The sequence below is a fragment of the Stomoxys calcitrans genome, chromosome 4, assembly GCF_963082655.1.
Source record: "Stomoxys calcitrans chromosome 4, idStoCalc2.1, whole genome shotgun sequence".
NCBI lineage: Eukaryota > Metazoa > Arthropoda > Insecta > Diptera > Muscidae > Stomoxys > Stomoxys calcitrans.
In genome coordinates, this window is record NC_081555.1 from 15,137,546 (window position 1) to 15,163,006 (window position 25,461).

At 39.2% G+C, this 25,461-nt stretch overlaps 2 protein-coding genes across 3 annotated transcripts in view; one reads left to right on the forward strand and one right to left on the reverse strand.

Annotated features, from left to right (window-relative positions):
- Positions 1 to 18,252, forward strand: part of LOC106085135 (nuclear pore complex protein DDB_G0274915) — a 422,983-nt gene extending 404,731 nt beyond the window's left edge. Inside the window, exons 3-4 of one of the 2 annotated variants that reach the window (XM_013249186.2) lie at positions 10,105 to 12,256; positions 16,725 to 18,252. In XM_013249186.2, the coding sequence (XP_013104640.2) occupies positions 10,105 to 12,256; positions 16,725 to 17,914 (3,342 nt within the window). In that variant the 3' untranslated portion in view covers positions 17,915 to 18,252. The remainder of the gene's footprint in view (positions 1 to 10,104; positions 12,257 to 16,724) is intronic. The other variant, XM_013249187.2, reaches the window with a different exon arrangement.
- LOC106085136 (actin-histidine N-methyltransferase) overlaps positions 1 to 25,461 on the reverse strand; it is an 81,083-nt gene that overhangs the window by 49,825 nt on the left and 5,797 nt on the right. The gene's annotated exons all lie outside the window — the stretch shown is intronic.

The window sequence follows — 25,461 nt, forward strand, 5'->3', positions numbered from 1 at the left end:
TTTTCTATGAGCCCCATATTGGCATGATTGGTAAATAAGTTCTGAGGGTGGGGTGAACACCAAAGAGTCTTTGTCCCGAAAATGAGTATCAATTTCGTACTCTATTCCCAAATGGCTTTTATATAAGTCACATATTGGGGAGGTATTTTGGAGTGGGGCGCCCCCCAAACACATGACTTTTCAATTGGATACAAATTCATTTTTGTTTTCAAGCACATTTCGTTTGAGATTCTATATGGTGGTGATTTGTCTATATATCCATTTGGCGGGATTTGGGCAGTCCCCGCGGCAACCGACCCCAACAATAGAAACCATGTTTTGTATTAGGTGACTGTAAGAGTGCAAACAAATTGTAAAGGAATCGCATTGCCAATTTCCGAGATCAAGTGTTTTTGCAAATTAGGGTAATGACAACTGATTTTTGGCGGAGGGATGGAACCTCATACATTTCGACTCAAATATGGATATCAAATTTGTGCTCCAATCCCAAATCGCCCTAATTAGAGCCCCATATTGCCGTGGTCGGTAAATATGAACCGGTTGGAGGGTGTATTGGAGCTGCGGCGGCCACCAGCACTTTGCCCTGAAAATAGATACCAAATACCGTTGATTTGAGCGCCATATTGCCATGGTCGGAAATAAAGTTTAGTTTCGTTTTCTACTCTCAAATAGCTTTCATTTGAATCCCATATTGTCATGATGGGTTAATTAACCTACATGACGTAAATATTTTTAGGAGAAAAATCACCAATTAGACTTGAACGCAAATTTTAGTGTCATATTCTCAATCTACTCCTAAATATCTTTCATTTAAGTCCCATATAGCCATGGTCGGCTAATATGCCCATATGGGGGTATTTGGAGTTGGGGCGACCCTCCATTACTTGGACACAATTTTGTATACCATATTTGTAATCTATTGCCGAATACTTTTCATTTGAGCCCCATATTGACATGAGCGTCGAATATATCTGTTTAGAGGAGTTTTGGGGTTGGGGCGGGCCACTGGGTACTTGGACTCAAATGTTAATACGATATTTGTTGTCTAGTCTTCAATACTTTCCATTGGGTACCCATATTGTGCTATCGCCCACTTTTGATTTGGGTAGTGTATTTGGGATAAGGCGGAGGGTCCGTCCCACATCTGAAATCAAAAAATTATATAGCCTATGTTTCCTTCCAGACCAATGTACACAATCTGCGAAAATTGTAAGAAAATCGGTTCAGTCGTTTTTGAGCCTATGGAACAAACAAACAAACCGAGTCCCATATGGTCATGATTGGTTAAAATGCCCTTTGGGGGATTTTGGGGGAAGGGGGTGACCCCCTATACTTCGATCCAAATTCCAAATTCGTAATCATTTTTCGGATACCTTTCATTTTAGCCCCATATTGATATGAAAGTTCAATTTGTCTAATTGAAGGAGTTTAAGGGTTAGGACGACTTCTTGAGTACTTGGACCCAAATTTTAACTCCATATTTGTATTTTAAATGCGGCCTGAATCAGTCCATAACCTGATATATCTTCCATATAAACAGATCTCCTTTCTTGAGCCACTATAAGGTGCAATTCTTACCCGATTTGGCTGCAATTTCCACAATGAATTCAACTTTGATCTCCAATAGACAAAGTAAGTATGGCCCCAATCGGTTCATAACTTCGCATCGCTGAAATAGCATAGCAATTTGTATCCATTATCCTTTGTTTGCAAGTAAAGAGATATCGGCCAAAGACTTTGACAAATACGATCTATGGTGGAGGATATATAAGATTCGGCCCGGTCGATCTTAGCACGTTTTTACTTGTTTTATATTTTGATTCAAACTTTTAGAGCCATTTGAAAATATGCTTAGCATTGCCTATATTCTCTTAAGAGAGTGCACCGGCAAGCCCTGAAAAAAATGTTTACATGTTAAATATTTAATACCTAAAAAAAATTTATTCTGATATTTTCCATTTTATTTAATTTTTGAAAAGGCCAAACTAAATTGGAAATTTTTCAAATGTTTGGTTTAAATTTTGTTTTTATTTTTTTTTTCTCGGTGTATGACTTCGATATCGTCATATAAATTTGAACGTGTTTATGTGTGTTTGATACATTTCCGCACAAGTTCTTACGGAAGTATATTTATTTTAAAATGCCGGATATAAAATAGTAATCAAAACTACAAATAATCGAAAAACCATTGCATACCAACAGGAGCAAAATATCACAAACCCACTACCAGAGAACAAAACCACAATAGAAAATTAGATGTTATGCTTCCAAAAAAAAAGGAAACTGAAAAAAGAAATGATAGGTAGACAAGTTTGAAGGGAGAAAAAAACATTCATAAAATGTGTAGGGTACATTTTAAAATCGTAAATAATCAAAAAATGAAGCATAACTTGAGGCGTTAGAGAATTTTTTAACTGGAGAATAAAAGTATAGTAATAAAACAAAAACAATAGGGAAAACCATAAAGAGTTCTAAGAAATTTTGACCTACCTTTACCTTCTCTTCAATAATATTTTGTTAAGCTATAGATAAATACCTGAAATAAAAGACAAATGAAAAATTAGCATTAAATGTTGTTTATTATCAAGAAGGCATAAATGGCAAATATATTGTAGTCCAAATTAATAAATCAGTAAAATCGTAAAAAATCTCTGACCATTTCATTATACATCAAATTAGCTATAGGAAACGGAAAGGGGACTGACCCTTTCCCTTACCCCAAAAACACCACCTAAAATCAAAAATGGACCCATACAACATGGGTATCAAATAAAAGGTATTGACGAGTAGAATACGAACATGGTTTAAAAATTGGATCCGAGGATCCAAAAAGTCGCCCTAACCTCAAATCTCCTCCAAGTAGACAAATTGTACTTTCATATCAATATGATGTTCAAATGAATGGTATTCGGGAGAAGATTATGAATCTGGCATGCAAAATCAGATCGAAGTATAGGGGTTCACGCTAGGCCCCCTCCCAAAGATGCCGCAAATGGGCATATTAACCAATCATGACTGTATGGGATTCGGTTTGTTCCGTAGAATCTAAAACGACTAAATCGATTTTCTTAAAATTTTCACAGACTTTATAGGTTTGTGTTGAAGGAAACATAGGCTATAAAATTAATTTTTTGATATCGGATGGGGGGCGCACTCTCCCCCTTACCTCAAACCCAAAATCAAAAGCGGACGCTAGGCACAATATGGGTATCGAATGAAAGGTATTGGAGACTAGAAAACGAATGTCGCATTAAAATATGGTTCCAAGTACCTAGCGGGTATTTGGGACTAAAATGAAAAGTATTCTGCAGTAGATTACAAATATGGCATACAAAATTGGGTCCAAGTAATGGAAGGTCGCCCCTGCCCCAAATATGGGTATATTATCCCACCATGGCTATATGGGACTCAAATGAAAGGTATTTAGGAGTAGATTACGAATATGACATTAAAAATTTGGTTAAAGTATAGGCGGCGCTTTTTCTTTTAAAAATACGTCAAATAGGTTAATTGAACCATTATGACAATAGGGGACTCAAATGAAAGGTATTTGAGAGTAGAAAACGGAACTGAACTTCATTTCCGACAATGGCAATATGGAGCTCAACTCAACGGTATTTGGGAGTAAAGATCAAATTTGATATCAATTCTCAAGGCAAAGTGCCGGTGGCTGCCGCAGCTCCAAAACACCCACCCAACGGTTTATATTTACCGACCATGTCGATATGGGGCTCAAGCGCTTTGGAAATGGAGCAAGAATTTGGTATCCGTATATAAGTCGATATGTCTGAGGTGTCATCCCTACCCTAAAAAGCTCCTCTCATTACCCTAGATTTCAAAAACACCAGATCTCGGAGATTGTTAATGCGACTCGTTCGAAATTTTCTGGCACTATTACAGTCTCCAAAAACAAAACATGTTTTCATTTGCAAAGAAAATCTTCGATCACTGAGCTCGTCTCGAAAGAGAAACAAGCAAAAATTGTGAAATTTAAAAATCTTCGCCTTAACGAAAAAAAATCGGCAGAGCTCGACCGGGATTCGAACCTGAGCACACGGAGCAACAGCGTTCGTTCGAGCTGTTGCGTTCGTAGCCATCAAGCATTAGTTCGTAGCCATCAATACAACTTCCAATAGTTGCACAGAATCATGCGCTCCATGAAAGTAGTGTAATTGTTGCAGACAAAAAATCTGTCAATACACAAAAACACATGCATTGCGAAAAGTATAGCTAATAGCCAGGGTTGTCGAGCGTGGTTAATGTGGTATTTGTATCACAGAGACGTTTTCGCAATAAATAGAATTTTAACAAACCAACCTCATATTGTCATGATCGGTAAATAAATTCTTTTTGAGGGTGGGATGGACCCTAGGATCTTTGTCCTGAAAATGAGTATCAATTTCGTACTCTACTTCAAATAGCTTTTATATAAGTCACATATTGCCATAGTCGGTAAATACGTTCGATAAGGGAGGTATTTTGGGGTGGGACGGCCCCCCAAACACATGATTTTTCAATTATATATCAAATTCGCTTTGAGCTCTATATTTCGTAATTGGTCTTTATATTCATTTAGCGGATGAGCGGTCCCCGAGGCAACCGGCCCCAACAATAGAAACCATGTTTTTGTTTATTTCTCTTTCGAGATTGGAGATTTTCTTTGCAAGATTGGAGATTTTCATTGCACCAACCACTATGGAAAAATTTCGTCTTTGGTAAGAAGACTTTTCAACCATATTAGGTGTGATGGCTTCAAGGGCCGTAAAGCCATCACACCTAATATGGTTGAAAAGTCTTCTTACCAAAGACGAAATTTTTCCATAGTGGTTGATGTGTTGCGATCTCTAGCTTTCCTTTTCCATTTGAAAAGAAAATCTCCAATCTCAAAAGAGAAACAAACAAAAACATGGTTTCAATTGTTGGGCCGGAGGCCTCTGGAACCGCCCAAAATCCGCCAAATGAATATAAAGACCAATCACGACAATATAGAGCTCAAAAAGAATTTGATATCCTATTGAAGAGACATGTGTTTGGGGGCCGCACCAGCCCAAAATACCTCCCTTATCGAACGTATTTACCAACTATAACAATATGTGACTTATATATTGGGTTGCCCAAAAAGTAATTGCGGATTTTTTAAAAGAAAGTAAATGCATTTTTAATAAAACTTAGAATGAACTTTAATCAAATATACTTTTTTTACACTTTTTTTCTAAAGCAAGCTAAAAGTCACAGCTGGTAACTGACAGAAGAAAGAATGCAATTACAGAGTCACAAGCTGTGAAAAAATTTGTCAACCCCGACTATATGAAAAATCCGCAATTACTTTTTGGGCAACACAATATATAAGTCACATATTGTATATATTATATAAGTCACATAAGAAAACTTTTCAACCATATTAGGTGCGATGGCTTCAAGGGCCGTGAATCCATCACACCTAATATGGTTGAAAAGTCTTCTTACCAAAGACGAAACGTTTTCCATAGTGGTTGGTGTGTGTGGCGACATCTGGCTTTCCTTTTCCATTTGCAAAGAAAATCTCCAATCTCGAAAGAGAAACAAGCAAAAACATGGTTTCTATTGTTGGGGCCGGTTGCCTCGGGGACCGCCCAAAATCCGCTAAATGAATATAAAGACCAATTACGACAATATAGAGCTCAAAACGAATTTGATATACAATTGAAGAGTCATTACTCATTTTCAGGACAAAGATCCTAGAATCCACCCCACCCAAAAAAAGAATTTATTTACCGATCATGGCAATATGAGGTTCATATAAAATGTATTTGAGAGTAGAGCACGAAGCTAATGTTTACTTTAAAGGCAAAGTGTCTGGGTGGCCACCCATCGGGCCCGGATCGGCTAGTTTAATATAAAAATGCCTGGATATCATGTGTCTGTCGTTCATCTGTCCAGCAGTTAGTCCAGCGGCTAGTTTAATATAAAAATGCCTGGATATCATGTGTCTGTCGTTCATCTGTCCAGCAGCTTATTTTATTCTTGTTTTTTTTTCAATAGATTCATGACGCATTTTAGCAAAACAAGCATTTCGTATCATACAGTGAAGTTTGTTCAAAAATTCTTTTATAAAAACGCTTTTAAATGAAAGTGAATTCACTCAACAATATTTAATTGGATTGTCCTTTTCTTTGTTTTAACAAAGGAGATTTAACTAAAAACAAAAAAAATATTCTTGCAGCAATCCTTCTTAATCTTTGCATAAATAATGCTTTCCGTTTACTTGTCTTAAGAGCTAAGAAAATAATAAATACAATTATCCCTGAGTGAGTAACTATGTTGCAGCATCCCAGAGTACTCGAACAACAGAATGCAAATAATTAATGTAAAACAACACTAATTATGGACATAATCATCTCTTCCCTTCATCTTCCTGTAGTTAATTTTTTGTTTTGTAGCTTTTTGTTCAGCATAAAAGGCCATGGCTCAAGAAGGAAAAAAACTGAATAGTTGCTGATAGATTTGCATTAAATTACACTGCGATGGACACTTGTAAGAAGAAGAATGCTTAAGCACTGCCAGCTACTTCACTAAAACTACTTCTGATGCTCTGCTTACTAATGATAGAAACGAAGAAAACAGGATGAAAAGTTATTAGCAAAAGTTAAGAGCTTGGAACAAAAAAAAAAATGGTAAAATATGGCAAAAAGCAAAGTGTTTTTAAGTAACTTAACATAACGCAGGTAATGAAATAGGTCAACAAGTAATGGCGAACTTGAGAGTTTAAAAAAAGAGGATAAAAAACGGCGATACATTTTGTTGACAAAATTATTTAAGGGAAAATAAATCGCATACAATGGAAGACAAACAAACTACAAAATATGATAGTAATAATAAAAGAACAAAAAAAAAAGGTTTGCCCTACCGAACCTTGGATACCCACCACCTAAATCAGGAGATTAGCCTTTATGGCAACTAATATATCAAAATTTGATTCGAAATGAATTTGTTTTGCACACCGTGTGCGTCTAGTGCAACTCACTATTTAAATTTCAGTCTAAGCAGCCTAAGTTATGGGCCCAAGAATTTAAAACGGATGACCGGTCTATATGGGGGCTATAACCAAACATGGTCCAATCTGAACCATACACGACAGAGGCCTCGAAGGGGCTAACTCAGCTTAATGTACCAAAATTCAGCGAAATTGAATAATAATAGTAATAAATGCCCCATTTATGGGTTCAAGACCTTAAATCGCTATATATGGGAGCTATATTTGAATATAGACTGATCTGTACCATATTCGACATGGATTGCGAGGGGTCTACCACAAATCGCTGTACCAAATTTCAAATATTCGGAGCCTAATATCCTTCATACCCTCAACCATGAATTGTGTTTGGCAAGCCTGGGATATATTTCATCAAAGAGAATTGAAATAATAGAAATTGTTGTGCTCTGAAAGTTTAGCAGCAAATGTCAAGCTTATAGGTGTCGGTAATTATTTTATTTTTTCTTCAAAGCAAGCAGCTCTGCCGAAAAAAAAAGCTCAGCAAAATAAAGCAAGAAGGATACACATATTGGAAGCTAACACTGCCGAAACCCTAGATACGTGCACTACGCCATAGTTTCTTTCACGGGGAAATAATAATGCATATTTAGAAAATGCAAACGACGCAAACTACATGCCATTGAGAGCAGAATTCTAATCTAAATTTACAAGCGCCTCCTATCAGTTTATGTGCGAAGTTCAAATTTGTTATCTATATAAAATTTATCCATGCTTCATCACCACTTCTGCGGTTGTCGCCCATGAACATTTTATTGAGAATTGGAACGGTGATTTTCGTTTAAAAGCTCATTGCACCACTGAACAAATTGAAAAAAACTTAACTAATGAACTAATTGACCTGAACTAATGATTTCACTGGCCTGGTGAATTAGCTGAACTAAAGAACAAACAAACCTAGTAAATTAAGTGAACTAACTGAAGTAATGAGCTGATTGAACTAATGTATTAACTGAACTGGGGAACTAATTGAACTAGCGAACTAACAAAACTAATGAACTAACTGAAATATATGAACTATTGAACTAACTGAACTAGTGTACTACCTGAACTAATGAACTAACTGATGTAGAGAACTAACTGAACTAACTGCACTAATGAACTAAGTGAACTAACCCAACTACTAAACTAACTGAACTAATTGAACTACTGAAGTAGATAAACCGTTGAACAAACTAAACAACTTTTGAACAAGCAAACGTGGCTTATGAAATAACTGAACTAATGAAATAACTGCATTAGTGAACTAACAGAACTTATGAACTAACTGAACAAGTTAACTAACTGAACTAATAAACTAACTGCACTAGTGAACTAACTGAGTCAGTGAACTAAGAGAACTAATTAACTAACTGTACTAGTGAAGTAACTGAACAAGTAAACTAGCTGAACGAAGTAGTTCAGTGAGCTAAATAAAAGGAGTGGTCACTTTAATGAAAAACAACTAATAGGGGAATTTTAACAGTTTCCCATTCAGACCACTGTATAATACCACTCAAGGAGAAGATTTAAAATAGCCTCTTACAGGAAAGCCAAGAAAGTCTTCCAAATGACACATGATTGATTCAAACCGAAAAAGTCTAAATACTTAACTCGAGTCCCACCGTAGTGCAGAGGTAAGCATGTCCGCCTATGACGCCGAATGCCTGGGTTCAGAACCCGGTGATGAATGTGATGTGATGAATCCTGTCATGTTAAAACTTCTCTACCAAGTGCTGTCGCTATGCTGAACGCCTTCCGGACTCGGCATTAAAAAGGAGGCCCCCTATAATTAAGCATAAAACTTAAATCGGACCACATTCATTGATATGAGAGAAGTATCCTCTGTTCCTAAATGGAATGCTTATGGAAAATTTAGTAATAGTAGGTCTTAACGGTGAACAGAACGATTTACATATCCTACAAGGTTATATACCTGAAAGAAACCCAATCAGGAAGTATCACATTCTGGAGAGAGAGCATATTGCTTACAGGTATTGGTCACTATGTAGACGAGCCATAGGCTGAATATTCTTATGAAAGCCGCGCAAGTCTTGAGCCAGGTCTAAGCGTCCCAACGTTAACCTGGTTAACGGAGATTGGACTGCTCGCTCCATAACGATTATAGATTACAACGGGCCCACTTTTTCTAAATAAAACAAATTAAAATCCGGCATATGTTGTATAAGTTCCATAGAATAGGAATGCAGACAAAATCCAAGACTGATCAACTCTCAACACCTAAAAAGTGGTGGAAATGGCATATGGGGTTAGGCCAGACCTAAGAGTTGCATTCTGAAATTCTTCTGAAAAATTCTTTTCACTAGGAAAACGAATTTGGACAAGGTTGAGTTCAAGTACTTTGATAGAAAAATTGACGGAAAGGGTCTAATTCCGGAGCGTGCGGAGAAGTCTTTAGAATGTGGGTCGTCATGTAGAAGAATAATAGTTACGCTTTACAAACTGCATCCGAGGAAGGTCCACTGAAAACAAATGTTGGTCTCTACGTAGAAAAGCCGTAGGCTCGAAATTGTGACTAAATCCTAGGATAGTTCAAAGATCCTATCTTGGTATAGTTATACCGAAGAGATTAACATACTTAGATGTGTAGGAGATTTTTTGGGATTTAGAGCGCACACCAAGCCGATCCACTGGCTGAACTCTCACGATTTAAGGTTTTGGTCCCATAAAAGGCGAATTCATTGCCCGATTTCGATGAAATTTAGCCACGTAGCGAAGAGCTTAGCATGTCCCCTTCTGACTCTGACGACTAAGTTCAAATCCCAACGAGAACATCAAAAAAATTTGCAGCCAGAATGACCACCCCTCCTATTACTGGCGACATTTTTGAGATAATTAGTTTAGGTAAAAAGCAGCGGTTCTGCGTCTCGCCGTTCCGACTCATTTATAAAAGGGAGGTACCTTATCATTGAGCTTAAATTTGCATTCTAAATGTTAAAGAGGCAAATTCGAAATTTGTTTACATGAAGGAAAATTCTTTTTAATATACCGAAATTTTAATTTAGGTTTTTTAATACAATTTTACACTGCACAAAACTCTTTGCACCTCAAATCGAAATAAACAGTTTCAACAGTTTTTCTCTATCTCATTACAGATGCTACAGACTGCCGCCTCTATGTTGCAGGAGGAAATTCCCCAAGCTGATGCTTTGCGAGGGCAACCCGAATACCTTTCCATAACCAATGATAATACGGCTGTAAAGCGACGTCCAGGTAATCGAAAGCGTAAGCGAAGGCCACAAGTTGCCGCCAGCAATGAGGGTGTAGGCAGTGGACCCACAGCTCCCAGTCCCATAACATATTGGCGAGAACACAATGAGGAGGAGAATCTGAACAACGAATCTACCATCTCCCCAAGTCCCACTTATCCAACAGTAAGCGAGAGAAGATCAACTCCTGGAGTGAGAAGGCGTAAACCTTCAACCATAAGGGAACCATTGGCTGCCTTGGAAAAAGAGCAAAAACTTTATGAGTTAAGAAACTCAAAGCCAGAATCTACTCCAGCAGCTACAACTACAGGAAATCGCAATTCTGAAAATCTGAAAAATATTTTGAAAAATAATGGCGGTTTAAGTTTAAGCGAAATTTTGCAACAGAAAAACCTCTCCTTGGATGATTTGCTTAAAGGCAAACAAAATGCTTTGCAAGCTTTGCAAACTACAGCTACTTCACCGGCACAAAATCCCCTGAGGGAACCCATAACCAGATATTCACCCAAGCCCAAATTTAAATTGAGCACTACTTCGGCCAAGCCGGCAACAGAACAGCGCAATGATCAAGAGGCCAAGGACCACTCAAAGCTGACAGCTTTACAAAAACTAAAGTTATTTGGCGCCTCTTCTAGACCTTCGGGCATACAAGTCGGCTTGGCAGATCATCTAACCACTAGAAAGAAAGAAGGTCCTTTGTATAGCACCACAACAACTTCAAGCACTACCACTACAACAACGGCGGCACCCACCACCCGCATACCTTTGTACAAGAAATTCCTGCAGCAAAGATCCACATTAAGACCTGCGTTTCTTTTGAAAAATTCCCAAATTGTTACCAGCATGGAACCGGAACATGTGACCACCCAGACATGGGATGAAGAAGAGGATTTGGAAAATGGAGATCAAAGAAGGGAAGATGAATATCTAGAGGATAATAATGAGGAGGAAGATGAAGGTGTAGAAGAATACCATGCACCAACAACGCTGGAGAGCACAGAGGCCACTACCTGGAGACCCATAACGACCACAACACGCAAGCCGGTGACAAGCACCACCACCACCACCACAACTACTACAACAAAACCTTCTGCTACAGCCACTTACAAAGAGGTTGCCACCTCCACACGCAGAATGTTCTCCTCGACTCGTGGACTTGGCAGAACTACCAGCCGTTTTACCCCCAGCATCAGCACTACTGCCAAACCCAGTACCACCAGCACTACAGCCGCAACCACAACCTTGGCGCCACAGACGACAACTCCTACGACAACCTCAACCACAACCGCCAGCAGCAGCACCATGAATTTAACCCCCAAGGCTAACTTAAATCTCAACACCGATGATATAAGGGAGCGCATACAGGAAACTTTACTCAAAAATCTCATAGAAAAAGAGGATGCCCTCAAAAAGGCCACCGCAACATCGCATGAAATGGATAGCGATGATGATCTAGAGAATTTCTTTGAAGAAACCGTAAAACCCAAAAGTCTGGGCAATGGCTTGGATACCTCCACCATTACCACACGCATGAAACAGTACTCTACGTCAACAGCTTCACCCTATTCAACTCCACAACCCTCCTCGACGGCTCAAAGCCCCGACATTTTACCCGATTTTGATAATGTGGATGATCGCACTGATCTGCTCGAGCTGATTGAAGATCGTCGCTCGGGTAATAGACTCTTCAAGGTTTTGGAACAACGCAATATGACCCTGGATGAGCTGATTGAACATCGCAAGCGTGGCTCCAGTCAATTGCATTTGTCCACCATAGTGCAGACACCCTCCCGCTACTATCCCAATAAAAAAGTCTTGCTGCAGGACAACATGGACATAGTGACGGCTTTTGAAAATTTCCCCCATTTTAATTTGCTCAACTTGAAAAGTGTCAAGCCCGATGATATTAAAACCGATTCGCAAGGTTCCAGCTATTTTACTTCAATCATAGACATTGAACCTACAGATGAGATATACAAGAGTGCCAAAGGTACAGGAGTTCTGGCTGGCGATAAAGGTGCGTCGAATTATGTTAGCAATCGTTTGGATCGCAGACGACAATTAAGGGGCCCCTATAGATATACGCATCGTGATAACATTAGAAGTCGCCGTATTTAGATAGCAGAGAGAAGAGAGAATTGGGAGAGATGGGATAGATGAGAGAAAGTTTGGAGATTTTTTATTATTTTTATTTATGCCACCCCACTTACTTGTAATGCTGCTGCTGCTGCTGAGGCGGTTGTCAAATGGCGTCAATTGGTTATGAACTTCTTCGACAAAACAGTAAGAAAAAATCCTGCTTTGAACAAGTTTCAATGATTTGATGAAATTTGTAAGCCGCTAAAGCAGCATTCAGCTAACATATTCAGCCGATTAGAAATATGCAATAAAAATGTAAGTCCCCCAAAATAATTTTTCCTTTATAATAACCCTTAAAGAGAGAAGAATTTCGAAACAAAAGGAAGAGAAAAAGAAGGAAGGAACTTTTGTAAAACTTTTCATATAGTCTCGACGTTCTGAGTGGATCTAGCCATGTCCGTCAGTCCGTGTGTCGAAATCACGATAGTGGTCGACCGCGTAAAGCTAGCCCCTTCAAAATTTGTACAGCTACTTAATTTTGATGTAAGTCGTTGGGAATTACAATCGGAATCGGTTCAGATTTAGATAAAGCTCCCATATAAACCGATCTCCCGATTTGACTTCTTGAGCTCCCTGAAGCCGCATTTTTTGTCCGATTTGGCTAAAATTTTGCACTTAGTGTTCTGTTATGACTTCCAACAACTGTGCCAATTACGGTGCCAGTCGATCTATAACCTGATATAACTCCCATATTAACCGATCTCCCGATTTGACTTCTTGAGCCTTTACAAACCACAATTTTCATCCGATTTGACTGAAATTTTGCGTGAAGTGTTCTGTTATGACTTCCAACAACTGTGCTAAGTACGGTCCAAATCGCCCTATAACCTGATATAGCTCCCATGTAAACCGACCTCCCGATACGACATCTTGAGACTTTACAACCCGCAATTTTTGTCCGTTTTGGCTGAAATTTGGCATGTGGTGTTCTGTTACAACTTCCAACAACTGTGCTAAGTACGGTCCAAATCGGCCCATAACTTGATATAGCTCCCATATAAACCAATCTCCCGATTTGACTTCTTGATCCATTAAAAGCCGCAATTTTTGTCCGATTTGGCTGAAATTTTGCATGTGGTGTTCTGTTACAACTTTCAACAACTGTGCCAAATACGTCCCAAATCAGTTCATTACCTGATATAGCGCCCATATAAACCGATCTCCCGATTTGACTTCTTGAGCCCCTGGAAGCTGCAATTTTCAATCGATTTGACTGAAAGTTGGCGCGTAGTATTCTGATATGACTTGCAACAACTGTGCTAAGTACGGTCCAAATCGGCCTATAACCTGATATAGCTCCCATATAAACCAATGTCCCGATTTGACTTCTTGAATCCTTAACAGCCGCAATTTTTGTCCGATTTGGCTGAAATTTTGCACGTAGTGTTCTATTAGGACTTCCAACAACTATGCTAAGTACGGTCCAAATCGGCCTATAACCTGACATAGCTCCCATATAAACCAATGTCCCGATTTGACTTCTTGAATCCTTACAAGCCGCAATTTTTGTCTGATTTGGCTGAAATTTTGCACGTAATGTTCTGTTAGAACTTCCAACAAAATTTTCAAGTACGGTCCATTTCGGTCTATAACCTGAAATAGCTCCCATATAAACCGATCTCTAAATTTTACTTCTTAAGCCTTTACAATTTTTGTCTGATTTGGCTGAAATTCTGTAGTATTCTGTTAGGACTTCCGAAAACTGTGCCAAGTACGGTCCAAATCAGTCTATAACCCGATATAGCTCCCATATAAACCGAACTCCCAATTTGACTTCTTGAGTCATTAAAGCCGCAATTTTTGTCCGATTTAAAATTATGCCCTTAAACTAAATTTATTTTGTATAAATTTTTAACAGAATCCATGTTGGTGGGTTCCCAAGATTCGGCCCGGACGAACTTAGCACGCTTTTACTTAATTTTTTTACCATAGGTGGGTTAAGTTCGAAGATAGGCTATATCGGGCGATATCTTGATTTAGCCTCCATATTGACCGACGATCTCCCGATTTAAGGTCTAAGGCACATAGAAGTCCTACTTATTATCAGATTTCGCCGCAATTTCATATCTTGATATAACCCCCATATAGTCGGTCTATAATTTAAGGTCTTAGGCCTATAGAAGCCGTATTTATCACCCGGTTCCGTTGAATTTTGCACAGTGGTCCAGATTGGACAATATAATGACATAACCCCCATATAGGCGGATCTCCCGATCTCTAAATCTGAACCGATATGACCCATTTGTAATTCTTAGGCCTTTAAAAGCCATATTTATCACCCGATTCCGCTGAATTTTGGCACAATGAGTTGTCTTAGGACCCTTGACATCAGTATCGAATATGGTCCAGATCTGAAGAAATCTGAATATAGCCCCCATATAGACCGATCTCCCGATTTAAGGTCTTGGGTCTATAAAAGCCGCATTAGTTGTCTGGTTTTGCTGAAATTTGACACGGTGAATTGTCTTAAGACCCTCGACATCCGTATCGAATATTGTCCAGATCTGACAATATCTTGATATAGCGCCCTATAGACCGATCTCCAAATTTAAGGTCTAAGCCCTATAAAAGCCGTATTTATCACCCGATTCCGCTGAATTTTGGTACAGTGAGTTGTCTAAGGACCCCTGACATACATACAAAAAATATGGTCCAGATCTGACCAAATCTGAATATAGCCCCCATATAGACCGATCTCCAGATTTAAGGTCTTAGCCCTATAAAAGCCGTATTTATCACCCGATTTCGTTGAATTGGCGCAGTGAGTTGTCTTAGGACCCTTGACATCAGTATCGAATATGGTCCAGATCGGACAATATCTTTATATAGCCCCCATATAGACCGATCTCCCGATTTAAGGTCTTAGACCTATAAAAGCTGTATTTATCGCCCGATTTCGTTGAATTGGCGCAGTGAGTTGTCTTAGGACCCTTGACATCAGTATCGAATATGGTCCAGATCGGACAATATCTTTATATAGCCCCCATATAGATCGATCTCCCGATTTAAGTTTTTGGGTATATTTGTTAATTCATTGCGCTGAAAGCTCACTGTGTTAGTTCCTTCGATATCCGTGTCCAATATTGTCCAGATCGGTCTATATTTGGATATAGCCGTCATATGTACCGATCTCCAGATTTAAGTTCTTGGGTCCATAAAAGACGCATTTATTACCCGCCTGTGCGGAAATTTGGCTTAGTGAGCTTTGTTAGGCCCTTCGGCATCCGTGCTCAATATGCTCCAAATCGGTCTGTATTTGGATAGAGCTGGCATATATACCGGTCTTTCGATTTAAGGCTGCTCGGCATCCATGACAAGTATAGCCTAGATCAGACTATTTTTGGATATAGCGGCCATGAATACTGATTTAAGGTCTTAGACCCATTAGAAGGTTTATTTATTAACCGATTTCGCTTAAATTTGATGCAACGAATTGTGTTAGAAACCTCGAGTTGTGTTAGAACCCTCGAGTTGTGTTAGAACCCTCGAGTTGTGTTAGAACCCTCGAGTTGTGTTAGAACCCTCGAGTTGTGTTAGAACCCTCGAGTTGTGTTAGAACCCTCGAGTTGTGTTAGAACCCTCGATATTCGTATGGAGTATGTTCAAGATTGGACCATATACACTAATCCCCCAATTCAAGAACTTAGGTCCATAGAAGCCGCATTTAAACCCCGATCTGAAAATTTGCAATGTAAACTGTTTTGGACCCTTTGAAATTCGTGCTGGTCCAGATCGGAGTATATTAAAATGTAGTTGCCATATATACCAATTGAATTTCTTCATATACACAATCGGATAATAAATGCAAGGCGCAAGGCCATATATACACCGATATCTCGATTTAATGCCTTGGCCCCTAAAAGGCTCATTTATTACACGATTTTGGTGCAAATTGGCACAACTAGATTCGTTAGGCTCTTCGACATACGTGCTCAATATAGTCCAGATTGTCCTATATTTGGATATAACTGCCAGATATACCGATCTCTCGATATAAGGTCTTGGGGTCATAAAACGGGCATTTATAATCCATATCGAGATTCGATCCGATTGAATTTGGTCTTATACGTTACTATTTCCTACTATACAATCTTTGTGGTACCCTCTTAAGGCCTCTGGGGGTGGGCTAAGCACCCCCAGAATGGTTTTAGGCCCTCCTCCCACTTTTTTAGACTTCTCAAAGAATTTTAACCCCCAGAAAAATTAACTGGCGATGCTTGCGGGTACTCTTAATTGTCGTATCTCCGTATCAAACCCCATTTGTCTATTAAGTGACTCTTAACAATGTGATAGGACTTACCTCAATTCACTGGACAACTATTTTTACATCTTTCTTTTCTTTTCAGCTTCTTTATTCGATCGTTCCCATAAATCATTGTTCCCCTCCTGGCAATCCTTGGCTTTGGCCTCTCTGGCCTCTAACTCCTCTATGAAAACGGCCAATAAAAAGGGTAACCAAAAACTATCGCCCTTCTATTTGCCCCAACCAAAAATGCTACTCGATAACAATTCTGATGATGTGGACTACGATTATGAGATAAGAGAAAATGAATTGGTGCTCATCAATGGTGATGACGACAGCGAGGATGCTGGCAAGGATGATGGAGATGTTGACTATAAACCACAATCACCAGTCCAGGCGGCCGTAAGAGTGGCCGCCTCCACAAATCTCGATGCTGTTGACAATATACAAAGTAGGGCTCATGATTTGGTGGACTTGGAATTATCAGGTCATGGCTTTAAACGAAGTCCTTTGGCAGCGGGTGCCTTGGCGGCCAATCATAAGGCATTCTATGCAAATATGCCCGCTGGCATTAAATCAGCCATAGTGGCAAGTGCCACCATTGTTCTGACAGCCTTGGTTACGTTTATGGTCATTTTTGCAGTGTTTCGTTGGAGACAGAAACACAATCGCATGACCAACATTATGAAGTCCTACAATGCCATGAAGAGCAAATTGCCACCCATAGCAACGACGACCACAGCGGCTGCCTCAGCCTCGTTGAATGCGGCAGATGCCTCGTGTACGCGTCACTCCTCGTTGAGGGAGATGAATAGCCTATTGGGTGGTAGTGGTTTATCTGTGGCTGCCACCATTACCACCACAACCACTGGAGTGCCAAATACCCCCTCGCCAACAGCATCACAGACAACAGTTTCGGCTACAGCCGCAGCAGCAGCAGCGCCTACTGCTCATTCGCTTTTACGCCATAGCAGCAGAAAAAATCATCAGCTCACCCAATTGCATCACCTGCATCGCCCGAATTCCTTGCTCTTTCGAACGCCGAGTAACACTAACCAGGAGCAGCAGCAGCAGCAGCAGCAACAACATTCACAGCCCACAAACTTATCCATACTGAGTAACTGTAATCTGACCGACCTGAAGCGTTCCAGTGATCTGCGTGGCTCAACGACATCGCTGAGTTTTTCACTGACCAGCGGTCATAATATTGCGAATACGCATATGAATAGCATGGATGCGAATTCGCCAGAAGTGCAAGAATATTTATTTGATACTCTAAGGAATTCATTTTAAGTCCCTCACACACACACACACACGCATACAAACTCACTTATACATACAAGCAACTCCCCAAAAACGAATGTAGACAACAATAACTACAATATATAAAATTTCGAAAGAAACGAATTGTTTTTCTGTGGTATTTTTATTCTGAAACTTAAAACTCCAATAATCTATACACACACACACTCGGACACAGGACAAGGAAAGATGCATACAGTCTAACACACACACACACACACACACACACACACTCACACATGAATATATAAAATTACAAATTAAACAAGGTTTAGTAGGTTTTAATAAATGAAAAAAGACAAATACATATGTAATAAGGATACAATACAAAAGCAAATAAAATTTTAATAAAAAAAAATACACAGAGTTTGGAAAAAGTGTAGTAGAAGAAATTCGGCTTTGTCGAATTCATTATAACCCCAAAGGGTTTTTGAACTTCAAACTTCAAAATTTTGTTGGCTGCGGATTTGACATCATATTAGAACCTCTAATGGTAAGTTCAAACAAAAATATTTTAAGAGTAAAAATATTTTTTTCTACGTAAGAAACCAAATTTTGAAAAAATTTTCTATAGAAAAAAAAATTTGACAAAGTTTTCTATAGAAATACAACGTTCACAATATTTTCTATAGAAACGAGTAAGAGCGTCACATTTGTCAAGTTCTTTGCGCGGTATCTCCTTTAAGGTAAACAAAGAATAATGAATAAGAACTGTTATGCTATTGAAGCTATATCAAGTTATAGTCCGATTCCGACCATAAATGAATTGAATGCTGAACATTGTAGAAGTCATTGTGTAATATCCAAATAAAAATTGTGCCTTATAGGGGCTCAAGAAGCAAAATCGTGAGATTGTTTTATATGGGAGAAGCTGTTGTACAAAATGTCTGCCCAATCGGATGAGAATTGCGCCCTCTAGAGGCTCTAGAAGTCAAAATCCCAGATCGGTTTATATGGCAACTATATCAGGTTAAGTACCGATTTGCGCCATACTTAAAACAGCTATTGGAAGTCAAAACAAAACACTTCATGCTAAATTTCAGCCAAATCGGATAAGAGTTGCGCCCTCTAGCGGCTCAAGAAGTCAAGATCTCAAATCGGTTTATATGGCAGCTATATCACGTTATGAACCGATTTGAACCATACTTAGCACAGTTGTTGGAAGTAATACCAAAACATCACTAGCAAAAGAACAGCCAAATCGGATAAGAATTGCGCCCTCTAGAGGCTCAAGAAGTCAAGACCCAAGGTCGGTTTATATGGCAGCTATATCAGGTTATGAACCGATTTGAACCGTACTTGGCACAGTTGTTGGAAGTAATGCCAAAACACCACTAGCAAAATAACAGCTAAATCGGATGGGAATTGCGCCCCCTAGAGGCTCAAGAAGTCAAGGCCCAAGACCGGTTTATATGGCAGCTATAGCAGGTTATTAACCGATTTAAACCATACGTAGCACAATTGTTGGAAATGATACCAGAACACCACGTGCAAAATTTAAGTCAAATCGGACAAAAATTGCGCCCCCTAGAGGCTCAAGAAGTCAAGACCCAAGATCGGTTTATATGGTAGCTATATCAGGTTACGAACCGATTTGAACCATACTTAGCACAGTTGTTGGAAATGAGACCAGAACATTACGTGCAAAATTTCAGCCAAATTGGATAAGAATGGCAAAACACCACGTGCAAAATTTCATTGAAATCGGACAGAAATTGCGCCCTCTAGAGGCTCAAGAAGACAAGACCCAAGATCGGTTTATATGGCAGCTATATCAGGTTGTGAACCGATTTGAACCATACTTTGCAAAGATATTGGAAGTTATACCAGAACACCACGTGCAAAATTTAATTCAAATCGGACAGAAATTTCGCCCCCTAGAGGCTCAAGAAGTCAAGACCCAAGATCGGTTTATATGGCAGCTATATCAAAAACATGGACCAATTTGGCCCATTTGCAATCCCAAACAACCTAAATTAATAAAAAGTATTTCAAGCGGCTAGCTTTACTCCTTCGAAAGTTAGTCGAGAAAACACTCTCTGTCCCCTTAGTGTTGCAGCGCAATGGCAAACCATTGCCCACTGCATGGAAAGAGCCGAAACATCCGGTTTTTTAAACCCAAAAACCTCCCCCAAGGAATCCATGGTACGACCACGGTTACGAAAAAGCTACTGAAGCCAAAAATGCGGCATACAAAGCGACATTAAAGTCAATAGCAACGCGCCAGGCTCCAAGGTGAGATATCGGAAGAAAAGGAGAGAGGAGAAACGTCACTTCCGCAGGAAGAAGGAGGGAAATGGAAAGCCTGAGTGTGAGCGAATCGAGATGTTCAGTGGCCAGAATTAAACATCAAACCGATGACTTTGGTACTGGCACATTCCTACTGCAGAGACAAACATGTAAATCTGGTAACTAATACAGATGGAGTGCTGAGGATATAGAAAGAACAGTGTTTCCAGCTGCTGGTATCCGATGATGGTGGCCATGAGTACATCGGAAAACCAATCCCTGATGTTGCTATAGAATGTGTACCACCTTGTGAAAACGAGGTCTACGTAGCAGTAGGTTAGGTAACAGTGGCAGTCCTTTATATACTCACTTAGACAATTTTAAGTCTATTGTGGTACCACAGTAGCGACAGACTAAAGCTTCTGACCAGAATCGAACCTACGACCCCTGCACTGGTAATCCAAGCACGCTACCTACTCAGCTACCGGGGCGCCCACGTAGCAGTAACCCGGCTGAAAAACAATGAGGCAGCAGGAGCCGATGGATTGCCGGCTGAACTGTTTAAGACCGGAGGCGACACGCTTATAAGGCGTATGCATCAGGTAATCTGCGCCATTTGGCTAGCAGAACGCACACCCAATGATTGGAACCTCAGCATAATATGCCCCGTACACAAGAAATGGGAGGAGACGGTATGTGCCAACTACAGAGGAATAAGTCTCCTTCTCATCGCATACAAGACACTATCAAGCTTAAAAGTCTAAAATCAACAATAATTGGGCCTTATCAGTGTGGTTTTATACCTGGTAAATCCATCATAGACCAGATATTTACACTGCGCCAAATCCAGGAAAAGACTCGAGAAGGACAATTCAACACCTACCACCGCTTTTGTTGACCACAAAACCGCTTTCGATAGCTCTATAAGTTCAAAGGAATTTCAAGCCTTGTCTTAGTTTGGTATCCCTGGCAAAATTAATAAGACTCTGCAGGATGACAATTTCTAATACACGTTACTGAGTAAGAATAGGAAAGAATCTCTACGAACCGTTTAATACCAAACGAGGTTTCAGACTAGGAGACAGCCTATCGTGTGATCTCTTTAATATCCAGCTGGATTAGATTATACAAGATGCAGATGTGAATAGGCATGACACACAACTCACAAGAGAACAAATAGGTCGGCCAACGGAAGAAGCAATAGCAGACTTTGAAAGAATCGAAAGAGTATCAATGAAAATGGGTATGGCTGTAAATGAAGATAATCAAAGTGGATGATATGAACTCCCACAAAGCCCTGTAAACGCCAGCAGATAAAGAAAATGTGGATATTTGGGAACTGCAACTTTGAGATAGTCAGAAACTTTATCTACCTCGGCAAAGCCGTGACCGAAACAAATGGCACAAGTTTGGAAACAAAACGAAGGATAATATTGGCTTACAGATGCTACTTTGGATTGAGCAAGCAACTGGGGAGCAAAGCTACCTCCGACAGACGAAAATTACACTATTATAGACACTGATACTACAACTGCTGTTGTATCGCTCCGAAGCATGGATATTTGCGAAAGCAGATGAGGAAGTACTTGGAGTGTTTGAGAGAAAAATCCTTCATAAAATATATGAACCAGTTTATATTAATGGAGAATAAAGGCGTCGTATGAACCACGAGCTGTATGACGACGATAGCATAGTAAAACGCATCAAAAAACAGCCGTTGCGTTGGCAAGGTCATGTTGTCAGAATGGTTGAAGAAGCCCCAGCATGGAAGTCTTTTAAAGGCGATGTACCAAGCAAACCGGGACGACCAAGAGCTCTATGGAACAATCAAGTAGTGGGACACATCTTGAAACTTGGTGTTAGAGATTTTAGAAGGAGCGCAGAAGATCGAGGCGCTTGGAACGCTATTCGGCTATTGGGAAAAATGTTCTGGCATAGCTATGTAAATCCGCTCTGAACTTTCTGTGCGGATATCGACAGTCTTAACTGACTGTGCTAAATTTCAGTGATATCGGAAAATAAAAACTGCATCTTTAGGCCATAGACCTTAAATCGGAAGATCTGTATATATAGGATATAGCGCAATCTAGACCATTTTCTATACGGATATCCAGGGTCTTTGGGCGCTCACTGTGCCAAATTTCACCAAATTCGGGTTATAAATGCTTCTTTTAATGGACTTACGCCTTAAATCGGTAGATGAATCTATATGGGGGCTACATAAATATTGTCCAATATAGCCCAGCTTTGCTGTCATTGACCAGAACAGACGTCTCAGTCATTGTTTCCGCCACTTTGTTTCGGTCACTGTCTAACTGGAAAACATGCTGACAGACTGAAGGTTGCCAGCAACGACTTTTGCAAAAGCTGTGAGGACATCGAAGAAGAAGAAAAGACTATAGAACACCTTCTGAGTGTGTGTCCCGTACTAGCAGTCAGAAGAAGTGCCACTTTAGATCTCATTTCTTTTAGAACCTGCCTGATTAAGCGGATGTAAACGTCGATCTGGATGGTTCAATGGTAGGAACTAGAAGGCATATTCCTTCTTCTGTTCCTGTGGTATCACAATGAACGAAAACGTCTAAGTGAGTCTGATGGCAGACTGCCACTTAAACCAACCTTACCTTGCATAGCCCATCTTCGGACATAACTTGCCTATGATAAACAAAAAAATTATTTTTGCGAATTTTTAGCTCAATATCTTCATTTTTAAAGACTGTAGCATGATTACCACAGACAGGGTCGCAAATAAATTTAAGTAAAGCAAATTTGCTCATTTGCCATTAAGGAACAGGGGCAAACTTCGCACATATCAATGAGCGCGGTCCGATTCAAGTTTAAGCTCAATGATAGCCAATTGTCGGACCAAGTGTTAGGGGGACCACTCCAACCCCCAAAACACTCCTAAATCGGACGTATTTAACGATCATGACAATATGGGACTCAAATAAAAGGTATTTAGAGACGAGTCCGAACGGCGTGCCGGTGGTCCGTAGGGGATAACCACCGCTGAAAATGTTTTCTGTTGTTCTTGCCAGCATTCGAAACCAGGCGCTCAGTGTCATATAGTAGGCGACATGCTAACCTCTACGCTACGGTGTCTAACCTCCTTTGGTGATGGGTATAATAAAATTTTAAAACTATATTCTGTGACAATAAAATTTTATTGAAATTTCTTTCAAAATAAAATTTTGACAAAATTTTCTGTAGAAATAAAATAAAAAAAATAGTTTAAAGAATTAAAATATTGACAAAATTTTCTATAGAAAAAAAAATTTGACAAAATTTTCTATAGAAAAAAAATTTTGACAAAATTTTCTATAGAAAAAAAATTTTGACAAAATTTTCTATAGAAAAAAATTTTAACAAAATTTTCTATAGAAAAAAAATTTTGACAAAATTTTTTATAGAAAAAAAATTTTGACAAAATTTTCTATAGAAAAAAAATTTTGAAAAAAATTTTCTATAGAAAAAAAATTTTGACAAAATTTTCTATAGAAAAAAAATTTTGACAAAATTTTCTATAGAAAAAAAATTTTGACAAAATTTTCTATAGAAAAAAAATTTTGACAAAATTTTCTATAGAAAAAAAATTTTGACAAAATTTTCTATAGAAAAAAAATTTTGACAAAATTTTCTATAGAAAAAAATTTTGAGAAAACCTTCTATAGAAAAAAAAGGTTGACAAAATTTTCTATAGAAAAAAAATTTTGACAAAACTTTCTATAGAAATAAAATTTTGACAAACTTTTTTACAGAAATAAAATTTTTACAAAATTTTCTATAGAATAAAATTTTGTGTGCTCTCTTACAGTACCCTTAAAAATAAAAATTTGGTATCCAAATTTCGGATGGGTTACCTAGGGGGGCCGCCCCACCCAAAAACCCTACCAAATACATATTCACACCGATCACGACAATATGGGACTCAAATGGAAGGTATTTAGGATAATAAAACTTATTTAATATCCAATTGTCGGACCAAGTGTTAGGGGGACCACTCCAACCCCAAAACTCTCCTAAATCGGACGTATTTAACGATCATGACAATATGGGACTCAAATGAAAGGTATTTGAAAGTAGATTTCAAATATGTTCAGGAAGTAGGAATAGGCTTTATAATTTATTGATAGCGGAAGGGGACAGACCCCCAAGTGGACCGATAAGGACAATATGGGTATCAAATGAAATGCGGTACCCATCGGGCCGCCCCAACCCCAAACAGAAATATTGGACATTCATTTCAATATGGAGCTCAAATGAAAGGTATTCGGGAGTAGATTTCGAATCTGGCATACAAAATCAGATCGAAGTATAGGGGGTCATGCCACCCCTCAAAAACGCCATTAGGCCCATTATGACTTTATGATACTTGGCTGAACCGATTGTCTTAAAATTTTCATACATTATGTACGTTTGTCTGGAAGGAAACATAGGCTATATAATTTTTAGATATCGGTTGGAGGCGGACCCTACACCTACCCCAAAATGCCACCCATATCCGAAAGTGATCCGATGGGCACAATAAGGGTATCAAATGAAAGGTATTGAAGACCAGAAAACGAATATGGTATTAAAATTTGGGTCCAAATACCCAGCAGGGCCCCCCAACCCCAAAACTCCTCTAAACAGATATATTCGAAGTTCATGCACATATGGGACTCAAAGGGAAAGTAATAGGCAGTAGATTACAAATATGTCATAAAACATTAGGTCCAAGTAATGGGAAGTCGCCCACCCCCAAATACCCCAAATGGGCATATAAGCCGACCATGGCTATATGGGACTCAAATGAAAGGTTTAAGGGACTGAAATGAAAGGTATTAGCGTTCAAGTCTAGGTGGCGCTTTTCCTTCTAAAGATACATCAAATGGGTTATTTGACCCATTATGACAATATGGGACTTAGACGAAAGGTATTTGAGAGTAGAAAACGAATTTGATATCCAATTTTGGAGCCAAGTGTTTTGGGGCACGCCCTAAAGAACTCCCTAAACTGAACTTCATTTCCGTTGAAAATACAGAACGAATTTGATATCAATTTTCAGTGCAGTGTCGGTGGCCGCCCCAGCCCCAAAACCCCGGCCAAACGGTTCATATTTACCAGCAATGGCAATATGGGGCTCAAATTAAAGGGATTTGGAAGTGCAGCACAAATTTGATATCTATATTTGAGTCGAAATGTCTGAGGTGCCATCCCTCCCCTAATGGGAACATTACCCTAAGGAAGAACATTACCCTAAGGAAGAACATTACCCTAAGGAAGAACATTACCCTAAGGAAGAACATTACCCTAAGGAAGAACATTAC